The sequence below is a fragment of the Coptis chinensis genome, chromosome 5 (genome assembly GCF_015680905.1).
Source record: "Coptis chinensis isolate HL-2020 chromosome 5, ASM1568090v1, whole genome shotgun sequence".
In the NCBI taxonomy this organism is placed as follows: domain Eukaryota; kingdom Viridiplantae; phylum Streptophyta; class Magnoliopsida; order Ranunculales; family Ranunculaceae; genus Coptis; species Coptis chinensis.
The window spans coordinates 53,785,237-53,808,433 of NC_141460.1; the positions used below are offsets into that span (position 1 = coordinate 53,785,237).

The following is a 23,197-nucleotide window of genomic DNA, read 5'->3' on the forward strand; positions in this document are numbered from 1 at the left end:
AGTGAAATCTTTCTTTTCATGCAACATGTGCACTTCTCGTTTGGGAAAAATATGCTGTATAAGCTATATAGTTTTTTTCCCCCCTGATGCACAGTAGTCCACACACTGTATTAGCTCCACTTACTGGTGTAGATGTTGCTTTATTTAGCTTTATTATTTTTCTCATGGCAGAATGATGAGAGATACTACATATTGAATGTCCACACACTGTATTAGCTCCACTTACTGGTGTAGATGTTGCTCTATTTAGCTTTATTATTTTTCTCATGCCAGAATGATGAGAGATACTACATATTGAATGTCGCAATTGCTGAAATCTTCCTGCACCTTAATGAATGGATTGACACTTCTTCAATTTTGATGGAAAAGATCCTAGACTTTGTAGAAAATGCGTTCTCTGGTAAGGTATGCTTGTATCTTTATTTTAAGAGCTCAAGTACTATCCCTGATGAGTTTTTAAGAATTCCAGTACTCTATTTCCAGGACTATATGTATTTGGTTGTTGAAGGTTGTTATTTTAATTTCTTTATCGAATTACTATTTTTTAAGATTATGGTTCTAGCCTTGTAGGTCATCATGACCCTGCCACTTCTTACTTCATGACTACTCTCTAACTTCTGTTCTTAACTTAAATCAACTCTGACCTATGTAGAGTAGTTGTTGTATTCTGTAAAGTCTTACGTGTTTAGAAAGTTGTGTTATGCATTGTGGGATATTTAAGCATGCTGCTAAGGAGAGGAGGTTAAAAAACATGTCCAGGAAGTTATTTGGTTTTTTTTTTCTTTTTTTTGTGGGGGGGGGGGGAGGGGAGGGGGAGATTAGTGGGTATGAGGGGGTAGGGGCTGGTCTTGGAATTGTAAGTGGAACAATCCTAGGACGAGAGGTAGCCATCAATAGGGAGGATTCGTTAATGAAGGTGAAACAAGCTAGGTTTGGATGAGGAAATGAGGCTATTAAATTTCGGGAAGCATTGGTTTACTGTAAACAGTAGCAAAGGCAAAATATTGTATTTGGTGGTTGGTGGATGATAGAGAAGAAAGGGAGGAGTATGAAAGGGTGTGTGTGTGGGGGTGGGGGGGAGTAAGGTGTTGTACAGACTATGAAAACGAAGAAGGCATGAAAGCTGGCTTTGATGACTTTGAGTATTCTGGAGAAGAGGTGGGTGGGCCAGATGATGATTGATGAAATCCCACAACAAGTACAGGAGACATAGATGGTGTGAGAAGGGGTTTTATTTGGATGGGTGGCAGATCGAATGATCTGGGCATGGTGCCACTTTTGGGCTGTTGCGTTTGGTTCGTTTTTGCCTTTTCTGCTTTTATTTATCAGATGGTGCTTGTGTTTAGCTTTCTGTACTAGGGGATATATTAGGCAGGGTAGGGTGGGTTTCTTGGTCCTGGAAATTTAGCTTCGCCTAGTTTATGGGTGTTGATGTAATTCAATAAGTCTATTAATTATATGAATTCAATGTCATTTATCGATCTAAACAAAAATAATTCCTGGGCAGTGGCCGGTCAAATACAATCTAGGCTGTTTCTGTTTGTTTGTTCTGATGCCTTTCTGCACTCGTACAAACTCTGATAGGGAAAAGGTAATAAATATCAAAGTTTGATTTACGTCTAAATTCCATTCTCTTAAAAGGGGGGAATCTCTGAAAGATTCAGTCTCTTGCTAATGACTTAATGGTGTGTAATACTTTTTGGTTGTATCACTATATTACTTTTTACCTATCAGAAAAGAGAGAGTGATCCCTGAAAAAGTTTTCTTGTTGTGCTCTTTTGTTTTGCTTTCGTTGTATGTGTCTATGGCTTTGACCTAGTCTGTAGTTTGTTTCTAATAAGGTATTATTTTTATACCGAGCAAAAAAAAGAAGGTATTATTTTCATAGATAATGTATTATGGAAAACCTTCTGTTCAAGAATGTGTCAAACATTGGAACAAATGCACAAAATGGGAGAAAATATGGTGAGCGAAAATAGGGAAATGCGTTGGAAACTTTGTGTAAGAGCATTCCGAATGCAAGGTAACTAAAGTCACCTCAGTATCTGTGTGGACACCGAGACAAATTCCTGCGTCACCATTACTTAGATTTTGGATAAGGGAAGCATTCTAGGGACATGTAACTAAAACATGTAAACAAACTCATGATCGTTAGGGCATTTCTAACCTGTAGATTAGGCTAAATATTTGTAGATAGGATCTTCCAACTACTTTAAACATTTTCCAAAAAATTATCCAAATCGGAAACTTCTACCGCCGTCAAATGTAGTCAAGAAATTAAGAAATGTGGACTGTATTCAAGGTTAGATTTATGAATATTCTAATTTCCGGTGACATTGTTTAAAATAGTTAGGAGATCGTATGCACAAAAAGTTAGTCTAATCTAAAACTTAGAAATGCCCTAACAATCAAACGAAAGAATAAAGAAATGCCCTAACGATCACAAGTTTGTTTACGTGTTAGTTATAGATGTTCTAGAACCCTTCCCTTTGGATACTATCACACTAATCTACATCACTTCAAGTGATTTTCAACAATTTAATGATTTTTCGGCAAATTTTAGTTATGGTGACAATAAACCTGAAGCATATGAGAACAAATGAAGCACATACTGTGTGAGTGATGATTTTTTAAAGTACTTTGAATGGTAGTACCTGAGTGATGATCTGAGCATGCTTCTATGTTGTCCTTTTTTGTGGCCGGTTTTGTCTCATTTTATTCTAGAGTCTGGGGTTTGTTGGGGTTGTCTGTGTTTGGTGATGAAGTTATTAATCTCATGGAACTTGAGAGTCCATTCTCAGAAGGGACACTGTCTTCGGAGCATCCTACTTTTTGTGGTTATATGCGGTATATGATTGAATAGGAATAAGAGACACTTTGAAGGCGTATTAATGCATATGGAGAAAGTTGTTTTGGCCATCCAATCCCTTTTTTTGTAGAAAGAGCACATTGACACCCAAGACACCTTTTGAGCATTTGTGTGTAGGATATCTCATCCTAGTTTCTGCTTGTTTGGATATATACAACTATACCTTGCCAATATAAGCACTATCTTTTTTTTTTTTTTGCTCGGTAAAGATGAAATCTCATTCAATATGAAAAGAAAGTAGGCCGAGAAAGCCTACTATTACAAAGAAACAACATAAAACTAAAAACATAGCCACAGGAGGCCAACCCGAGAACTACAAATTATTCTACTTCTAAATACAAAAGTCTATCCCATCTCACCACAAAATACTCAAAAGGGATACTCTTAAACTCTTTAAAAATCTTAGACCACTGAAATAATAGAGCCTTAATAGATATGATAATCTCCTGCTTATCTTGCGAAACGCGCTTGAAGTGTCGACGATTTCGCTCAATCCAAATACCCCACAGAATAGCAAATGGTAATAAGCTCCAAAGACGATTGCTTGATGAGGTAAAAGGACCATGACCCCAACCCTTCAACAAATCCACCACTTGCCCAGGACTCACCCAATAAATACAGGACTCTAAATGGAAAGAAGACCAAATGTTCCAAGAAAAAGGACACCCCAACAAAACATGATTTACAGATTCACAGATTCACCATCTTTCCTACACAATTGACAATAGTTAACAATAATTTTTTTACGCTTTCGAAGATTATCAATGGTAAGAATACGCTCTAAGGAGACTGTCCAAGCAAAGAAAGAAATCTTGGTGGGGACTTTAGCTCCCCATATGACTAGACTGGGAAAAGAGGGAATAGGAGCACAACGATTATGAGAATTTGACCAAGTAGGAATGCTGAAATAAAAAGACTTCACTGAGAAAGTACCTTTCTTGCTCGGGTACCACACTCTCTTATCACAATTTTGCGTCACAGAAGGTAGCGCATCAAGCCTAGCCATAAGGGAAGCTAACGCATCGATCTCCCAGTCATTCAGAGCTCTGTGAAGACCTAGATTCCACGATATGCCAACCTCAGTTCTGACCATGCACTCTGTAACCGGTTTACCTTTGAAGCTAGACAAACCAAACAACAAGGGATAACTGTTAGCAAGTGAACCTCCCTCTAACCAACTATCTTCCCAAAACAGAATCTTGTCACCAAGTCCTAACTTATACCGGACACCTTTCAGAAATATAGGAAAAACATTAAAGATTCCTCTCCAAACCCCACAACCATAGGAGATACGAACAGAACCACCATCCCATCCGAAATGAGTTTCCCCAAAGCGGGACGCAATCACTCTTCTCCACAAGCTCTGACGTTCCTCTCCAAATCGCCACAACCACTTTCCCAGCAAAGCTTGATTAAAACTATTCATGTCTCGAAGACCTAAACCCCCGTTCTTCTTAGCCAAACAACACAACTCCCACCTTACCAAGTGATAGTGATGTTGCTTGTCCAAATCATCCCAAAGAAAGTTCCTCATAATACCTTCAATCTTATTCGCCACACTTTTGGGAATGACGAAAAGAGACATAAAATAGACAGGGAGACTAGCCAGGGTGCTTTTAATGAGGACTAACTGCCCCCCTTTTGATAAATATCTACACTTCCAACTTGCCAATTTCTTCTGAACTCTTTCAATGACCGGGTCCCAAATGAATTTAGACCGTGAATTTGCTCCAAGAGGCAACCCCAAGTACGTACAAGGGAAAGAATCAGCTTGACATCCCAAGACCGTGGCTAAATCACCAAGACCAGAAACATTGCCTACACCATAAATCTTACTCTTAGACAAGTTCACTGCAGCCCCGACCCAGCCTCAAAAACAACAAAGGATGCCTCTCAACCATCTAATATGATCCACCTGAGGTCCCAAGAAAACTAAAGTATCATCAACAAACTGGAGGTGAGAGATGCGAACCCTGTCATGCCCAACACGAAAGCCATCAATAACCCCCAAGGAATTTGCTCTAGAAATCATCCTACCTAAGACTTCCACAACCAAGATAAAAAGAAGAGGGGAAATCGGATCTCCCTGCCTGATCCCTTTAAAACTCTTAAAAAAGCCAGCCTGGGGAACTATCTTTCCTGAAGCTACGCGAATTAACTCTTTATTCATGCCAAGAAGTTGAAGTTTCTTACTGACTATCCACTAGCATGAATGCAAATATTAGGAATTTTAGATGGCTGATAATTCTATGGTTATGAAATGTCTTGAGGTTGTAATTGCTGTTCTGCTTCTTTGTACTGCAAAGCAAAATGAAAATCTTTGAAGGAGATTTACTCCCAAGAGAGCAATGCATCAGAGCTCTATGACTTGTAAAGCTTTGTTTAATCCCAAGGAAGGAGAGACGGATGTCTTTGTTAGTATCATAATAGTATGAAAGGTTTTTGGGAAGAACCATAACCTTATCGCCTGCTTACTGCTTAATATGAAAAAACATACACATATTTGAAATATATAAAATTTGAAAACGGGGAAATACCATGTTATGACTGTACGCTCATTGTTTGCACTATTTTAATACCTTTTGCAGATTTGCAGTAATAAAGCGGTTCGTGAAAAGCATTTAGTCCCGTTGCTTCCATTTATTACGAAACTTGTCTCACAAAATGTGAGCAGTTGGAAGTATCGCCTTCTGCAGGTTTGATTCTACACTTCCAAATAATTTTTTTTCGACTGTTAAGGTTGTGCTTGTTGTAGATGTGGACTTTGACATGCTTCTGTTCAAGACTGTTACTTCCTTTAAGTGCATGTTGGTGCTATTTTTCTAATTGATAAGAAAAAGTGCCCTAGTCTGGTTTCCTGCCCAGTGTTCTTATGCAAATTATTTGTGTATGTAAATGTTTTGAGTAATTATTACAAGCATAGTACAATAGGCTTATAGAGATGGGGTGACCAAGCATCTCCATGGACTAAGATTCCCAACCATCTATTAGGCCACTTAACATTTGCCATCCCAAAGTGTGTGTGTGTTTTTTTTGGGGGGGGGGAGCGGGGTTTGATGGGTTTAACTGGGCTGTGATCCTCGATCTTCAGCCTTGGCTGTTGATCTTCGTATTGATGTAATTCTTCTTTTATGTCATTGTGATATCTTTTACTGTTAAAAAGAGAGAAGAAGTTAAGAGTTAACATCAACTTTGAATGCAGGCATTTACGGAGGCATTTAAAGGTTGCAATCCAGAGTCCTCCATAAAATTGGCATTTTTATGTGCAATAGAAGAAATGGTACTTCCTGTAAGCTCATGCTTCACTACTTTCTCGGTTTCTCCTGAAAATTCTTTGTAATGGGATTATTGATACACATACTGCTTCAGTTGAAGTCTTAACCCTCCCTCCCCTTTCTCTCAAGTCAAACAGGTATGGTACGCAGTTTATAGATGCAAGTGATTCAGAGATAGTGTCCTTCCAGATTGCATGGATGCGAGAGCTTCCCACTTTACTCGTCCAGTTAGGTGATAGACATCCTTCTTCATCTAAGGTATGCATTTTTCGTCAATTGTCTGATATTCGAAACACCAATTAGGTGCTCTGTGAAACCCGAGATCATTTTTTCTATAGTGAAGAGATAAAGTCCGCCGGCTAGTAGGCATACTAAAGCCTAGCTTAGCAAATAAATGCGGATCCATTCTGACTCCGAATCTGACTGTTTTTGACTAGCATATTCTTCTGCAATGTCTGAAAATGCCTTTTAAGCTTCAAGGCAAGCCTCAAAGGCATATTAGGTGTAAGCCTCCATTTGAAAACAAATAGAAAAGGTGTTTGGAAAACCCTAAACAAGTTAAATCAAGAAATTAATAAACATCATGTCATATAAAGAAATTAGTAGTCAAATTACTTACGCAATCACAAAAGTTATTTAGACGCAAAGTTTTACTTAATGAATGGCACTCTGAGCAGATTGTTTTGCGTCTTCTACTTCGCTTGGGACAACATGCTCCAGTTGGTTCTTCCCTTGCCCAGGAGTATGATAACATGCAGTACCCATTAATAGAGTTTTACTGTACATTTCGAGAAGACAGTAATGATCAAGGTAATAACTGCCTTTTAATTTCCAAGATATAATACTATGCTGTATGCCTATCTTTTTTCTTTGTCATTCCCATCCTTTTGCAGGAGGTGTACAGTATGGACCTTTCATAATGCTCCCCAGAGATTGTCAGGACCTTGCCATTTGTTCCTTGTATTACTTCTCCAGATGGGACTCACTGCTACTCAAGTCATTGACTTACTCTTGCCTGTGTGAGTTCTCCAACTCTTTTATTTTTTATTTTCCCATGTAATCTTTGTAGGCTCTTTTGACTTATTCCAGCTCTCGTTTGAAAGCATGAAACTCAATGGTATTTAAAGTGGTAATTTGAGAAAATAAATCTAATGTGCTACCTTGAGAAAATGTTGTGGTTTTCTAAATTTGAGATGTATTCACGTATCTTATATTATGTCCAATGAGAACTTGACTACATATTACTAGAGATGCATATGTTTCTAGCTGTACCATATTCAAGAAGCAATTTTATTAATAGAAAAACTCCTTTACAAATTAAAATCATATAAGAACCTTGTTTTTGTCGTTGAAGTGCTTGTAGTGGAGCCTACTTTTCCCTTATTTTTCTTATTTTCTCTTTGGTTTTTCATGTTGCTTTGTTAAGTCAGTCTGTCAAAGTTCTGATGTCTACATGAATTTTTCTTATTAGATTTAGTGCAGGTTGTTAAGTTTGGACTTCTCATTGTCCTGGACATAATAGTGTCTATTCGTACTTGTTATTCTTTCTAAGGTGAGGTCTATTGTGATGACATAAGTTTGTGTGAATTTAAAGAGAATACTGCGTCAGGTGGGATGGCAAAAATGAGTGGGCCGGTCTTAGTTCCATATGATCCCAGTAATAACCTCCTTTTCTTACCGAGCCAAAAAAAAAAAAAAAAAACCTCTTTTTCTTATGTTGTACTCTTATGTTGATATACCATTTTATTGTTAAAAACACGAAAAAGGAAAAGAAAATATACCATTTTTTTTTGGTGAATACTACTCACTTGCTAGTAGTGTTACCATAAGCTGCCAGGTGAATACAACCAGTGAGTAGTGCGATTCCCTTCCGGTTATTTTGGAATTTTTACTTTATTAGGAAGAAAAAAGTGTAACTTGGGCTTACCGGATATGGGCACTTTCAATATGATATGCACACTCTCAATATGAGGCGTGCCTTTGGAGATTTTGGGAAGGCAGAGCTTGTTGAGGAGTCATTTTTCTCTCATTGCTTTCTTTGTTTGGTTTGGAACTTTAGAGCGTATTCTTACTGTTGATAATCTCTGGAATAAAAATTTTAGGGGTCAAACTCTAGATTTCTGTCCCTTGTGCTCGATGTTGAGGAATCAGTTAATCATGTGTTTTTGCATTGTTCTTTTTCTTGGAGGGTTTGGTCTTGCTTTCATTGGGAGTCTGCTATGGTTTGGGTCAGTCCTAGTCGGGTGGTGGATCTCCTTACTCAGTGGTACACATGACCCTTTTCATCTAGAGGGCAGAGAATATGGAACATGTTACTTTTTGCAATTATGTGGGGTATTTAATTGGAACAGAATAGACGTATTTTTTAGGGCAAAGCTATGGTGATTCAAAAAGTCGTACTAGACATTAAAGGGCTCTTTTGTTATTGAAGTAAAATTTTTGTGGACCTAAGAAACATTCGTTTTTGAACAATTTGTAGCTAGATGGGAAGATATTATGTATAGAATCTTGAGTAGGGTGGCTGGTTTACTTTTGGGTTGTTTTATATGTCCTTTGTAAGTGTAGGTTATCTCGACCTACGTTTCCTTTGATATAATACAATTTAACTTTTACCGAGCAAAAAAAAAAAATCTCTCATTTCAGGAAAGACACTTTTGTTAGGACAATAGTCAGGATCCAGACTTTGTACATTGTGGTGTGTAAAGACCAATATTGAATTTTCTTACTTTGTTCAAAGTAGCCTAAAAATTATAGAAGTTTCAAGAAAAACAAAACAACTTATGTAAAATTGATATTGCTAAAGTTTATGATCATGTGAATTGGGATTTTTCTGATTATGTTATAATGTGTATGGGTTTTGGGGTTAAGTGGAGAGGTTGGATCAGATGATGTTTCTTGTCGGCCTCTTTTTCCATTCATCAATGCTTCACCAACAGGATTTTTTTAGAGTTCTCGATATATATATATATATATATATATATATATATATATATATATATATATATATATATATATATATATTATTATTTTTTATTATTATTATTTTTTTTTGGCAAGTCTATTTTAAATGAGATCAGTAATTCTTTGATGCTGGCGGGGTTCGATCCCCAGACTTTTGGTATCATCACCCAAAGGTTTTACCGACTTAGCTAGTCGGCACCTACAAAAAATGTGTGGGCAAGCCTGTTTTAAAAGAGATCAGTAACTTAATTGTGTGTAGCGGGGTTCGAACCCCAGACCTCTGGTATCATCACCCAAAGGTTTTACCAACTAAGCTAGAAGGCACTTACAGTTCTCGATACATAAGGCACATGGATCCTTTATCCCTGCTTATTTTCCTCATGTTTGTGCAGGTTAGGGATTTTAGAAGGTTTTAGAGTGGGTAAGGATCAGATTTTTTATCTCTCATCTTCAGCTCGTGGATGATACAATGGTTTTTATTAGGCATACTCACAGCAGTTGAGGTGTTTGAGGTGCATCCTCTGTTACTTTAAGGCAGTATTGGGTTTTAAGATGAACATGGCAAATAGTAGTACCTTTGGGGTGAGTACTAGGATAATCTGGATAGTTTGGCTTCCTTCGTAGGTTGTAATACTGGTACCATAGTAGAAATTCTCACGAAACATTTTGTTTTTCTAGGTTATCGAAATGAAAAACGTGTGAATTACAGTTGACAATGGATTGTTTTCTGTTCATCTCGTCGAAAAATGGCGAGAAATCACAAAATATACAAGATATTATGAGATAGTGCGAGATATTCAATTTCTCAATACCAAAAAACCTATGTTACATGGACACCATATTTAAAAAATAATCTGGGTTGGATACGTGTCTGTTTCGGACACAGACACATTGTATGTGATATACCTCAATTTTGGATATTTCGCCGTGTCCGTGTCAATGTAACTTAGCAAAAAACAGATCTTGAACTTTCATCTTTTTCTTCTTTTCCCATTATCCCATCTCTAATTTTTTTTCTTTCTCCCAAAATCAAGCAACTAAGTATGCAATTGGGAATCTAGAGATTCTTGCACAATTGAGAAGGAAACAACATTCATGTTTGCCAAATTTATACTTAATAGAACAAATGTGTAGGTGGGGCAGTTTGGTTGTCTATACGTGAGGGTTGGTCGGGGAATCTTTTTTTTTCGTCATCTTGTAATCAGGGCCGGCTCAAGACAATTTGGGGCCCTAGGAGGAACTATAAAAGTGGCCCCTTCTACTCGTTAGGTTGATGTACAACTGTCTCTTTTCGGATGGATTTTGGTTTACAAAATTCAGCTATGAAAATCCAGAATTTTTACTAACATCAAGAGGGATAATTGCTGCAACAAATTTTGTATGTGTGTGTGACGATAGAACAAAAAGAGGAAGTGAGAGAGAGAGAGAGGGGGAGAGATATGCAGATAAATAAGAGTTTAGTGGAGATCGAAGGGTTTTAGTTTAATGAGCTTTATGATTCATTAAGTGATCAACTAATGAATTACCGTAGTCATAAAAAATGGATTGGGCCTGTGGAAGACAATGCTGGACATAAGCGGATGAAAAACAAAATGAAAAATACCCAAACAGTAATTGGAGTTGGACTATAAAACTTCACGCCCCCCACCATTGTGAGGCCCTAACCAGAGCCGGCCCTGCTTGTAATTGTATCTTTTTCGACTTGTGTTGCTTATTAATGATATTTCTACAAGCACATACCACTTGCTTGTAAGTGAGCAACAATAAATCTATTGTTTTCTTTGAAACAATTATTTAACTGGGTGTGGAAGTCTTTTGGATGTTTTTTAAAGAATCTTTATCAAGTATAAAATTTAGAGTATGATTTGGTTTAGCCTGCGTATTATTTGCAATTACCGTTCAGTTTGCAAGCGTTTCTGACATTTACTTTGTCACTGCCTACGACCACCATGCTCTGGCCTTAATTCTACAACAACCTCTTTACTGACAAAAATGGTTTTTTATTGTTCATTTTCACCAGTACCGAATTTACATAGAATGGTACTTTATCTTATCTCAAAAAGTAACTGTTGACTTTCTTATGAGTGCTTCTTTATCTTTTTCAAATGCAAACATAGATAATGTTAATATGTTTCCCTTGCCTGTCACATGACAAATAAGAAAGAGGTTCAAGGAATTTCTTTTACTAAAGAAAAAAAATGCAAATCCAATAATTGTGTCTGATGTAATATATACTTTGTCAGTTGTCTCTTCATGACATATGTAAGATAGAACAACATTTCTGCGTTTGTTTGCTTTTGCATCATATAAACCTGTGTAATGTCCTGTGTTTTAGAATTGGTTTAGTGACTTTAGTCAGCTAGTTAACTCTACTATGGAAGTCTCTTACACATAGTTTTTTATTAATTTGTATTTTGGAGATCTGTAACTAATATTTCCTGCATTGTGGATAACATACTGATTTTCAGCATCATGGCCGTTTCTATTCCTTTCTATTTGACTGGTTCAACTTTATTCCTTGGCATTTGTTTTGCTTTCATTCTTTTATTATATGATGCTAGTGAATGAAACTTTGTTTTCTAATTACCTTTCTCTACTTGAATGCAGGTCATAGTTTGGAACCATTTGTAATATTTAGAGTTATAGAGGTTCTTCAGTCGTCCTATAAAGCTGGGAATATTCAGATTGCTGACCAAATAAGTTTCCTAGTCACTTTGCTCGCACGCTTTAAGGCTTCTCATGGTATTCTTATCACTGTCATTATCCTTGTCACTGTCATTATCAGTATCATTATTCTTAAACTTTAGGAACATCCAACTCAAAACCAAGTGGTGATGCGTGGAGATGCCCATGAACTTTCATTCTATATCCAAGGCTTTAAACATCCTGTGTGAAATTATATTGAACATCTCAATATGCCTCACGTGGTGTTACTTGAGCCTAACACGTGGACAACATACTTGGGTGACGCGGAGTAAGCAGGCCCGTTGGGCCAAACACAATTAGGAGCTTTCCAACTCAAACCAATTGGTAATGAGTGGAGAGGCCCATGAACTTTTATACTATATTGCAAGGTTTTAAACCTAAGTATTTTTTTTTTGGATAATCCGCTGGTTTCCGCTGATTGTATTAATCAGAAGATAATGTCTTTACATTCACAGCAACAAGCTGAAAACAAGAAAAACAAGGATGAAATCAGTACAAATGAATCAAACAAAAGCACTCATATCCGGTATTCTTGACATGAACTCCACCAGCTTCAAGCACCCAACAACAGCAACAAAACCACATTGGAAACCCCATCTTCTTCCCTAGACCAGCTTCAAACTTGCTCGTACATCCACCGTGGTGGATCTCCCAAAGAAAAGACTCGGAAGTCTTCAAATCGTACAACATAACACTCCACGATAAAAGCGGCAGATTAGCAATTCCAAACTGGAACGCCCCACCAAATACCCAATAAATGAGTGGTGGCCTGACCAAGATACCCAAACCAACAATCTGGAGAGGGGGTAGTTTTAGGGAGAGAGCCATGGCTTTGAACGATGCCACACCAATTAGATCCAACTTGAAACAAACACCACCAGCAGAACACCACCAAAAACAACCTAGATCTGACTTATTCCAGGTCTTCCAACAAGAAGGAATCTGTAAAATTGGGGTAGGTGGCTTCACCAAAGGAGACAATCCCAAAACCCACAACCAGATCCCAAGAAGATGAAGACCAAGACCACTGTCGATATTCCGATGGGTTAGAGACTTAGAGCAACCCCTACATACAAACAGAAAAGAAGAAAAAAAGAGAGATTTTTTCTTTTTCTTCTTCTTCATCACTGCTTAGAGTGAGATCTACTTGAATCTAAGTAGTTTGGGTTGTGGAGGGGATGAGAAGAGTGAGATTTGGGTAGTGGGAGGCTAGGGTTTGAAGATCTGGGTTGGTACGCCTTGTTTTTTCTCACGCGGAACGAGGAGAACCCTATCGCCCGCAGGAGTGGCTAAGAGTGTCATATGGGCACTTCATATTCTTCAAAAAATTCGTGTCGGACACATGGACACGTGCATACGATTTCTAGGGTTTCTTCTATACCCTAAAAAGGCTTACAAATAATTATAATCATTTGACATAGTTACGCCTCCATGATATGCTACTTTCATAATTATTTATTGGTAAGAAGGCATTTTGTAAGGTCTTGAGCCCAGCAGTTAGTTGTGTTTGTTATTTATTTGTAAGTAGGGCAAGGAATGGGTCTGGTTCGGGTCGGATATGGCTATATCCAAATCCGAATAGTTTTACAATATCCGAACCCGAATCAAACCGAAATCTTCTATCTGAACCCGACCTAAACGGATAACACTAAAAATTCAAAAAAATATATCCGACCCCAACCCGAATAAATAAACGGATATGAAACCCGACCCGAACCCGACCCAAACGGATAACACTAAAAATTCAAAAAAATATATCCGAACCCGACCCGAATAAATAAATGGATATGAAACCCGACTCGAACCTGAACTATTCGGATTCGGGTCGGGTTTGGGTCAAATCCGACCCGATTCCCTGCCCTATTTGTAAGGAGGTGCATTTTAAGGTCTTGAGCCCAACAATTAGTTGTGTAACTAAAGAATAGTTTTTTTTTTAAGTAGCTGTGTAGCCGTACTTATATAGGTCAACGTGACTTAGTTTTAAAACTTCCCATGTGGGGGGAGTATACTGAACATCTCACAAAATTAATTAGTTTTGATCCTCCCCATTTCCCATATGCCCTTGATATTTTGCTATTGAAGCTCGATATTTATATGTCGATTGATCAAATCTCGGCAGACATCTGTTCTATGATTTTAGTGATTATTTCTCAATAAGAAGCAATGGTCCAGCGTATTGGTTTAAGAGAAGGGAATCTATGAAATCAGGAGAACCTGATTATCATTCCATTATAATGTTTGAGTTTATTTTTGTATGTATGTACAATAAAAGCTAAGATCCTTCCAAAGGCGGGAATCACTTATTTGATTACCGCAATAGCATCAACCGATATGTAGGGCTGGTCATCGAGTCGAGCTGTTCGTGAATAACTCGAGCTCGGCTCGACTCAAAATCGCTCATTCAATAATATGAGTTGAGTTTGAGCACATTTTAAAACTCGAGCTTGAACTCGTGATGCTCGCGAGTTACTCCCAATTTGCACTTTATATAGTTATGTTAACACTTATTTGGGATAATTATTTATGTTAGTGTGTTGGATTATAATTACTCAACACATATTGATTGTATTTATAATGTGCACACCTTGAAATAGTTGTTTGATAGTGGTTATTGTGGTATTAGTGAATTGTAGTTGCATTTTAATATATTTATTTAGTTGATTTTAGCAAGTTATTTTGGTCTTGAGGTAAAATTTAGAGTCTATTTGTGCTCAATTATCTCTAGTTTGTGGTTGAAGTCGAGCTTATACATAATACAAATCAAATCAAACTCTAGAGTCTATGATCGAATTCAACTTTGTAGTCTAGAAGAATAGGAATCTAGACTCATTGAGCTACTCGAATACTCGATGAGTCGAGCTTGAGCACGAAATAAAACTCGAACAAAATTTGAGCTCGACTCGAGAGATACATGAGCCGAGCTTGAGCACCCTAGTACTCGACACGAGTAGCTCGATGACCTGCCCTACCCATATGCACCCCCTCGGTCTTTGAGTCACTATACTTCGTTGGAGGAACCATTTTTTGCTTCCATCAATCCATGATATGCGATGAAAAAAAAATTCATATTAAATGTTTGAACTCGTTTCCGGTAACTTCTGAATTTTGTAGAACACTAGAACCTACAAAATTTGTTTTTTGAATTTGGGCAAACCTCCAAATTAGCATAGGAAAACTAAGATTGTACATTGTTGACTAACCATTCACTGATTTTGATTCACAATAATTGAAGAAAGGAATGCTTATAGAAGAACTCTTTGGCCCATACATGTGGTTGGGACAAGTTTTTGAAGGGTACGCCCTTTCCCCCCGGTACCCGTGATACTCTTTCGTTCTATGATTATGTCCTGTGATTATGTTCGGGTATGGAAAATTCCACTCTAAGCAGAATTCGGGTAGGAATGTAGGATTATAACGTGGAGCAGAATAAATTAGCAAGACTTTTGGAGTATACAGGAAGAGGTATGCTTGGGGTGAAACTGAATTTGGCTCTTAGAAGAGGACTTAATGGTCTGAGATATTGAGAGCCATGGGATGTTTTTTTTCCTTGATCTATCAAAATAGCTATAATTTCAATTCCTTTCAAGGTGGATTTCTTTGGTTGGACGGCTTACTTGGGAGAATCAAAACCATTGACAATGTGAATATGAGCATACAAAATCTTTGTACGCTTTGCAAGACGATGGAGGAAAGTGTGGATCATCTTCTAGTTACTTTTCTATTGACCTATGATGGGCCTACCTTATTGTTTTGCTCATCTTTTCACAAACCTTTGGTGCGTATTAGAGAGGTGTTGGCTAATATTTCTATTGGGGCACCACTTTCTAGTCATGCTCAGTAGTTAGTGGAGCACCTCCCCATCACAATTGCTTGGACTCTATGGAAGGAAAGAAATTTAAGGATATTTGAGCAAAAGGAAAGGGTCCTCATAAGATAGTGAAGGTAAAGGAGACCTTTTTTTTATTTGGAAGGAGACTATTTGATTGTGCATGTGTATCCCCTATCTTTCTGGAAGCAATTTTCGTGGACTTCATGTGTGATTGTAGCGTCAGGAGTCTTTGGCATTGGCCTTTCAGCATCTTCCTACTAATAGCTGTAATTTGGCCAGGATTAATGAATGAACTGAATTTTACAGACTAAAAAAAATAGGGTTAACTAGTATTACCCCCCCACTAGATGAGCCAATTAGGATTTCCACTAGATGGGAAATTAGGGTCTCCCCCCTAAATACACACAAAAAAAAAAGTCAAAGTGGGTTGACCGAAATTTTTTGTGTGTATTTAGGGGAGACCCTAATTCCCATCTAGTGGAATCCTAATTGGCTCATCTAGTGACCCAAAAAAATATGTATGTAGGAAAAAGGCACTCTTTTAACCCAATGAAAGACTTTTTCCTTTAAAACCATCTATCTCATGCCACACAGAACCAGTTCTCGAATTTTCTGGGAAATTTATCAAAAACAAAGTACAGAAAATGCACTCAGTAATTTGGTAGGTCATTGTTCCTAGATAGTTCATGTCTTACCTTTTCTTGTTTAAGCTTTTCTTTATCAATATACTATGTACGACATTTGTAGTTTTGTCCTTTTCTCTTTAGCATGACAATTTCATGAACTTCTTGTAATTTTTTTTTAAATTTTTTTATCAGGAAAACAATGGATTATATTATATTTAATAATTGTGATGTAGTGTGAGAGATTCACTCTACAAGTGATACAAGCAACTTCTTGTCATTCTAATTCTCATGTACTATCCACACGTCATTAATCCATTATGAGTCATTAATCCATTATGAATTTTATCTTTTGCAGAAATGGGCGGGTGTGTAATTGAGGACAGTGAAAAAAAATCAAATCATCAAACGTTTAAGGCCATCACCAGTGCAGTTTGTTCTTGCCTGTTCCAGATGGGTGATAATGCTCTTGTTTTTCAGATCTTACACAAAACTGTACTTTATCAGATGGTGGGTTGTTTTAACTATTTCCATTCTCATATCTATATACCTGAATGTAAATATGCATGGATACACATTGTAGAAACTTTGTTAGCTATTTTATAGACGTTCTCATCCCAATTATGCTAGGATCCTGGTTAAGTAATAGATTTTCTGTTCCTTGACAACTTGGGTGTTCAAAGAATATTGGTCAGTTGCTTGACATTTGGTATCGGAGCCAACACCATGTCCGCGACCTAGAGGCTAGATTAAAATGCTTGGTATTAAAAATAAATGTGTCAAGTCATTGGATACGAATAGGTAAGTGGAGCCGCCAAAAAGAGAAAGGGTACCATTGGGTAAGTGTCGATAGAGTGGGCCGACAAGAACGTCGGAATTTGGAAGCAGTGTGGAATTTTAGGATCCTGGTTAAGTAATTGACTTTCTGTTCCTTGACAACTCGAGTTTACAAAGAATATTAGCAGTTGCTTAACAAATTACTTTTGAGTGTTTTGCAGGGGATTCCTGTAAAAGGCATGTAAATCTTACAATCTCCTTTTGACTTTCAGTCTCTCAATCCACCTACGCAAAATACATGTGCCATGCTCAGGATGCTTGCTTTGTTGGACTCTAGACCAACATTACTTTCAGAGGAGAATGTTATCAGTCTAGCCAACTTTGTTAAGCAATATTTGCTCGATACTGATTATGTAAGTGCATGCTCATCATCTCATAAGTTCTTGAATATGATTTCTGTATCGGAGATGATCAGTACTCCAAAAAGAAATACTGAAACATCACCATTTTTGTAGACAATTGGTTCAGTATAGGCTGTTACTTGCGAAATTACTTCATTCATTTTACATGGCATTGTTTTTACTAGGATTGTTTTGTAAAATATTTGTAGCAATAAGTTTTCTGGTGATTGTTTCTCACTTAATTAATTTGTATAGAGCATGCACTGAGTAACAGTGCCAGCATGCGTCTCCATGTTCATGAAAGAAGACAAACCGATCTGAATTGGTAAAATGTTTATATTTGTGAGTCCAGTCATACGTTAAGGTAAAAAAGAGTGAAAGTAGTACATAAAGGCAGTAGGTTTTGTTTTCTTAGATATATCCTATTGGGGCCCACATACTTTCACCACAATTAACACCTATTAACCAAACGCTGTACTATGACTAGTAGCAGTAAAGCTACAGAACAGAAGGGACAAAAGGATTCTTCCCTTGATAGAGGATTAAGTTTGATTTTCCACACTTCTTCCACCATTACCATCCTCCACTACAGAATATTGCACGCTTTCCATGTCACCGATCTGTCACCCACCCTAGAATTAAATATAAAAATCTCTATTGGTTGTGAAAATTTATTTTGTTGAGGCTGTCCTTGTTAGTTGCTGACTTCTTGTTGGAATCTAAATGTTACAAAAAACCGCCTCAAGGGCATTTAGTGCACAGAATAACCATATATCCAGCAGTAGTGTCCTTAGTGGAACCTTTGACTCATAAAGCATAGAGGTGCATTGGGAAGAACATTTTCTTTTAATGAACAATAAAATCTATCAACCTGTAAGTATTTGTGAATGTGTGCTGTTGGTGGCTTCTTTCTACAATGGATGCAATTAGTCACAGCATTTAACCTATGCTGTCAGACCTTTATGTTGTGTTAAACCTTGGCAGGAAGTAATATTTTAAAAATTGAAACTGATAAGTCTATCTGATTATGATGCAGTTTATTCCAGAAAATATTCACGAGTCTGCCAACTCTGACCAGATGCGCTTCTGCAAATATTACATTGTACCGTGTTTTGTCTTGTTTGATAAAAGTGCTAAACTTCTGAATCTTGTCTTGCATCTGATGGTATCATCAATTGCTGAGATTAGAACAACATTTCCTTCTCATCATGGCAGCCTATCAGCACTTGACCGGTCAAATAGAATTAGTGCAATTGCTTATATCCTTCTTGTCATGCATAAAGATGTGAAGATGCAGCACAGACTTTCTTCCTTTAAGGATGAAATCAGACATATTTTGGTGGAACTGACCCGTTTTCAGGTAATTATTCATATAGTTATAAATTCCTCTGCATGTTTAACTGGCCTGAAGAGAATGCAAATAGTTGTCCATCTTTTCGTTTTTTGTTAATATGAAGATGTTCATAAGCATATTCTATATTAATATGTATGCTTTCGGTAAGTGGCACTACATGCAGGTAAAAGAACTTTTGTTGTCATAACTGTACTTTGAATTTCAGTATATGGTTCCTTTTTTGATTGGTAAATGGATATGTGTTATATTGATAATATAAAAAGTTTAAGGATGAGGTATCATATTATGTACATGAAGAGAAAAAGAAAAGAAAAACAAACAACATAAAAAGTAACGGGGCACATCAATTGTCCACATGACAGCGCCCCAAAAGAGAGTTCCCGTTTAATCACAAAACCACCACAAGGAGTGATGCAGGAGATGTATATTAAATTAGCATAGTGCTTACTAAGTTAAATTAGTAATAGGTTATTAGAGTTTCCTATTTGTTTTGGAAGTAGGATAATTAGTTAGGTTTATATGTTGGAGTTAACTAGAATTAGGAATATGTTTTATAGATAAAGGCATCTAGGCCTTCATTGTTGGATTGATTTTTATTGAATATTTATTCTAAGAGAATTGTTCTTCAATTTGAAGGTTTATATCATAGTTTTAGGTGTTTCTTTCGTTATAATTAATTGATGTTTATTGATTATTGAAGCTTCTGCCAACAAGATACATCAAAGGAGTATCCCTCGCTCCTCCCAAATCAAATCCCAGTGAGCCACCAAACCTTTGATCGAAATGACTATCGGCTCTACTGTTAAGGCTTTGTTCTCAAATTGTCTTATGTTCCTCTCCAGCCCAGACCCCACATAATCGCAAAGGGTAGTATGTTCCATAGGTTGCACCCCTTTGAAGAATATACCCTCAAAACCCAAGATGCTAAGAGATCTTTCACCGATCAGGGAGCAACTCAATTAACCCTAGATTGATGGACAAAGTAACACCAGACCTTCCAAGAGTAAGCACAGTGAATGGGAAGGTGATTGACCAACTCCCACTATTTGGTTCCATTAATGACTTTTTGGGACTGCTGCATTATCCTGTCATGTTGGAAGTTCAGTCACTTGTCACTGAAGAAATAACATACTAAATTTTGGGAGTAGCAATATAGCTATTTGTGAACCTTTACACATTGCCATATATAAATTTCTGCACAAAAAGGTTACAATAATTGGATGAACTACATCCTTCAAATTTGAGGGCCTTTAGCAATTATGTGGTGTCTATCAGGAATCGCTAATGAGGATAGATACTAACGTCTTTATCTGAACTGACTAGCAAAAATTCTTAGAGCCTTGTCTGATGCATTTAGGTGCAAAATATGTTCTTGGATCTGACTTAGTTCATAACTGATACATATATATACAACCCATTTCTAGGTATTTCACCAATGTTTCATTGCTGGGGCCGCCTCTACATATCTGCCCTCTGCCCTCTGCACAACTCGTCATCAAATAACAAACAACTTGTCCAAAACTTGCTTATATCTAAACTATAGTTTGGCACTAACATTGTCCAAGGACTTCATTGTCTAGAAATAGCAATTAAACCTAATTGGGAATTCCCTAGGATTCCCAGTAGACATGTGGGTCAATTTGAATCTAAGTGAGGGTTTTGGAACCTGAAAAGTGCATGATTGTCTTTCTGATATTCCTAGAAGAGACATGTGGGTGAATATGAATCTGATTTGGGTTTTTTGTAAACAGCTTATCTGTGTCTGGAGCACTGTATGTATATATTGTAAGTCTCTAAAGAATAGTCAACAAGATCATTCACTAATTTCGTCTATATTGTTGATGCAGTCTTCATATGCAAGCAATTTAAGTCTTGAAGAAAGGCACAGAATACAGATTGTGTGCGGTGAACTGAAGACAGTGACAGGTAAAGTACACTGCTGGAATTCTGATGATCTCAATAATTATCTGAAGTAAAGCCAAACTTGCTTAAGTCATCATGAGTATTTGGAAGGAGGGCAACCTAGCCGCAGATTAAGCTGCTAGACTAGATACTGAAGAGAGATTGATATAGGTAGGTAGATAGACCTTCCTGGTTACATAGGTAGGAAGTGCCTGAGTTTTGGTAATAATAGATTTACACAAGCTAATTTAGCTTGTGTATGCCGTTGTTGTAAAGAAGAGTACTACCCTTACAAAAAGTAGTCTTCAAGTGCTGCAAATGTGTTGCAACTTATTTTGTGCATCGTACTTTCTCTTCATTGGCTAATTGTATCAAGCTTTTGTATAGGGATGCGTTTGAAAGCCCTAATGGTTTTCAGTTAAGTTAGTGAAGATGCATTAAAAGCTTAAACTGTTTTATTAATTTATTTCTTTCTTCATATTTTTTAGCGATGGTTTTGAAATATATAGAATAGGTGTTTCAAAGAGATGATGATACCTACCGAATTCTTGACCAGAAGATGCAAATACTAAGAAACCTCCATCTCCCACATTTGCACCTGTTTCACCCAAATAATCTTCTTTCCTCTCCTCTTCAATTTCTGGTTCTTCTATCATTAGGTCACTATCATTTAGTTACAAATTAACCACAATTTGGGTGGATCCTTCCGTCAGTGTGGAGTTTGTACCAGGGAATTCATTGTGAGTATCTCTGCCACGGCTACCATCATCCATCAAACCTCTCTCTTCTATGTGCCCACCTGTTTGACCATAATCATATTCCTTGCTCTATTTTGTTTCAATCAGCTCAAGGTATTTTTTCCAAAGTCACACATTCTCAGCTCGGGGCTTTACCATTTTTCTCCTCCATATCTCTAATGTAGTCTCAGTCTCTTTCGGTTCATACAATCGGGTTAGAAGGATTTGTTCATCATCGGTGATATTTCTGAGCTCCTTACTAACTTTCAAGAGAATTTTAGCCTGAAAGGACACTTAAATTCAATTAAGAAGTTCAAATTACATACTCCACAACTATATCCCATTATTTATCATGACTAACATATAATTCATAATTTTATTGGTATAAATGCCATATTATTGGTATAATAATTTATGTTGCGACTGATCGCAGAAACGAGCAACTATAACTAGATCAACTACCAAAGGAGTGATCTTTCACACAAGACAAAAGTTCCAACAAATAACTCAAGCATTAAACCCAATCAACAATATTACAAACAAGCTTAAACTAGTGTAGAGACTATGTAAAGAACCCACTCACACAATAGGAGGATTAATCATAGTTTGGCAATGTGCCTATATCCACACAGCGAGATCAATGATTTAATAGATGAACAAGATAGATGATTACAAAGAGGAGCTCTCACTTCACTCACTTGGAATGATCTCTCTCACTCATAAAAAATGCTCTCACAAATCTCTCTTTTGTTCTCTCTCAAGGAAACCCTAGAAAAGTTTACTCTAACTTTCTCACATAGAAAAAGTTATTTCACTCTCTCTATTTATCCCTTATATAGTGTGTGGGTTAGAAAACTAACTTACAATTTACAATTTAAGTTATTAACTTACATGCTTATCTTTAGGTGCTAACTTATCAAATACAAAACTTACCTTTGCTTTACTCTTTTTGTCCAGCCCCTCACCTACTACTTGTGGGAACTTGTGATTGAGCACACTCAGATCCTACTTTGTGCACCTAGGGTATTGCGTTTCATAATCCTTGACCGGTGAGATGAAGTCCACCGTATGCTCGCAGAACCAGTACTATCATTGAAAAAAATGAAATAAAAAAAAACACAGTTATTATTCAATCACTCAATAATAAAACCTATAATACCACTAAAGTGGGTTAAATACTTACAAGTAGTTGTACCACACATGTAGTAGTGCTCATTGGGCATTTAGCACTGTGTTTTATAATCTGCTTCATCATGTGGGAGGAGATTGTTGCTGCCTGACACCTTATTCATTTCTTCGAAACTGTAGATGTAGATGTAGTACACGTATGCTGAAGCCAGACTAAAATTTGATTTTGTGAAGAAGACGGAGTTGAGCATAAACAACACCATCAACTTGGCAAAGTCGGCTATCGACTCCTTATCTTCTTTCTTCCCAACTCCTTCTAGTGCACTCCGAATTTCAAAAGTGGTGATGATGCTAGCGTTGAAGTATTTCACTTTAAAATCAAGTGCATCCCCACTCAACAACTTCTTGTCTCGTTTACTTACTGCTTCAACAATATTCTCGCCATGCTTTGGTAGCCCAAAAGTCAGGCTCACATCCTCTAGAGTTAGTCGCACACTAACTCCGTGTATTACGAAACACCCCTCCTCTGCGTTGAATGCTTCAATGATAGTCTTGATGACTTGACTAGACTTCAAAACCATCTTTTCGGTCAGCTTCGAATCATAGCAACATTTGAACAGTGGGAAGAAAAGGGT

General features: G+C 37.2%; 1 protein-coding gene across 2 annotated transcripts in view; it reads left to right on the plus strand.

Moving 5' to 3' along the window:
* LOC147497950 (ARM repeat superfamily protein) overlaps positions 1 to 21,147 on the plus strand; it is a 28,905-nt gene extending 7,758 nt beyond the window's left edge. Inside the window, exons 9-19 of one of the 2 annotated variants that reach the window (XM_086560195.1) lie at positions 274 to 405; positions 5,458 to 5,565; positions 6,072 to 6,158; positions 6,274 to 6,402; positions 6,822 to 6,954; positions 7,038 to 7,163; positions 11,713 to 11,847; positions 16,622 to 16,773; positions 17,313 to 17,453; positions 18,478 to 18,801; positions 20,643 to 21,147. In XM_086560195.1, the coding sequence (XP_086416321.1) occupies positions 274 to 405; positions 5,458 to 5,565; positions 6,072 to 6,158; positions 6,274 to 6,402; positions 6,822 to 6,954; positions 7,038 to 7,163; positions 11,713 to 11,847; positions 16,622 to 16,773; positions 17,313 to 17,453; positions 18,478 to 18,801; positions 20,643 to 20,771 (1,596 nt within the window). In that variant the 3' untranslated portion in view covers positions 20,772 to 21,147. The remainder of the gene's footprint in view (positions 1 to 273; positions 406 to 5,457; positions 5,566 to 6,071; positions 6,159 to 6,273; positions 6,403 to 6,821; positions 6,955 to 7,037; positions 7,164 to 11,712; positions 11,848 to 16,621; positions 16,774 to 17,312; positions 17,454 to 18,477; positions 18,802 to 20,642) is intronic. The other variant, XM_086560196.1, reaches the window with a different exon arrangement.
* Positions 21,148 to 23,197: the final 2,050 nt, after the last annotated feature.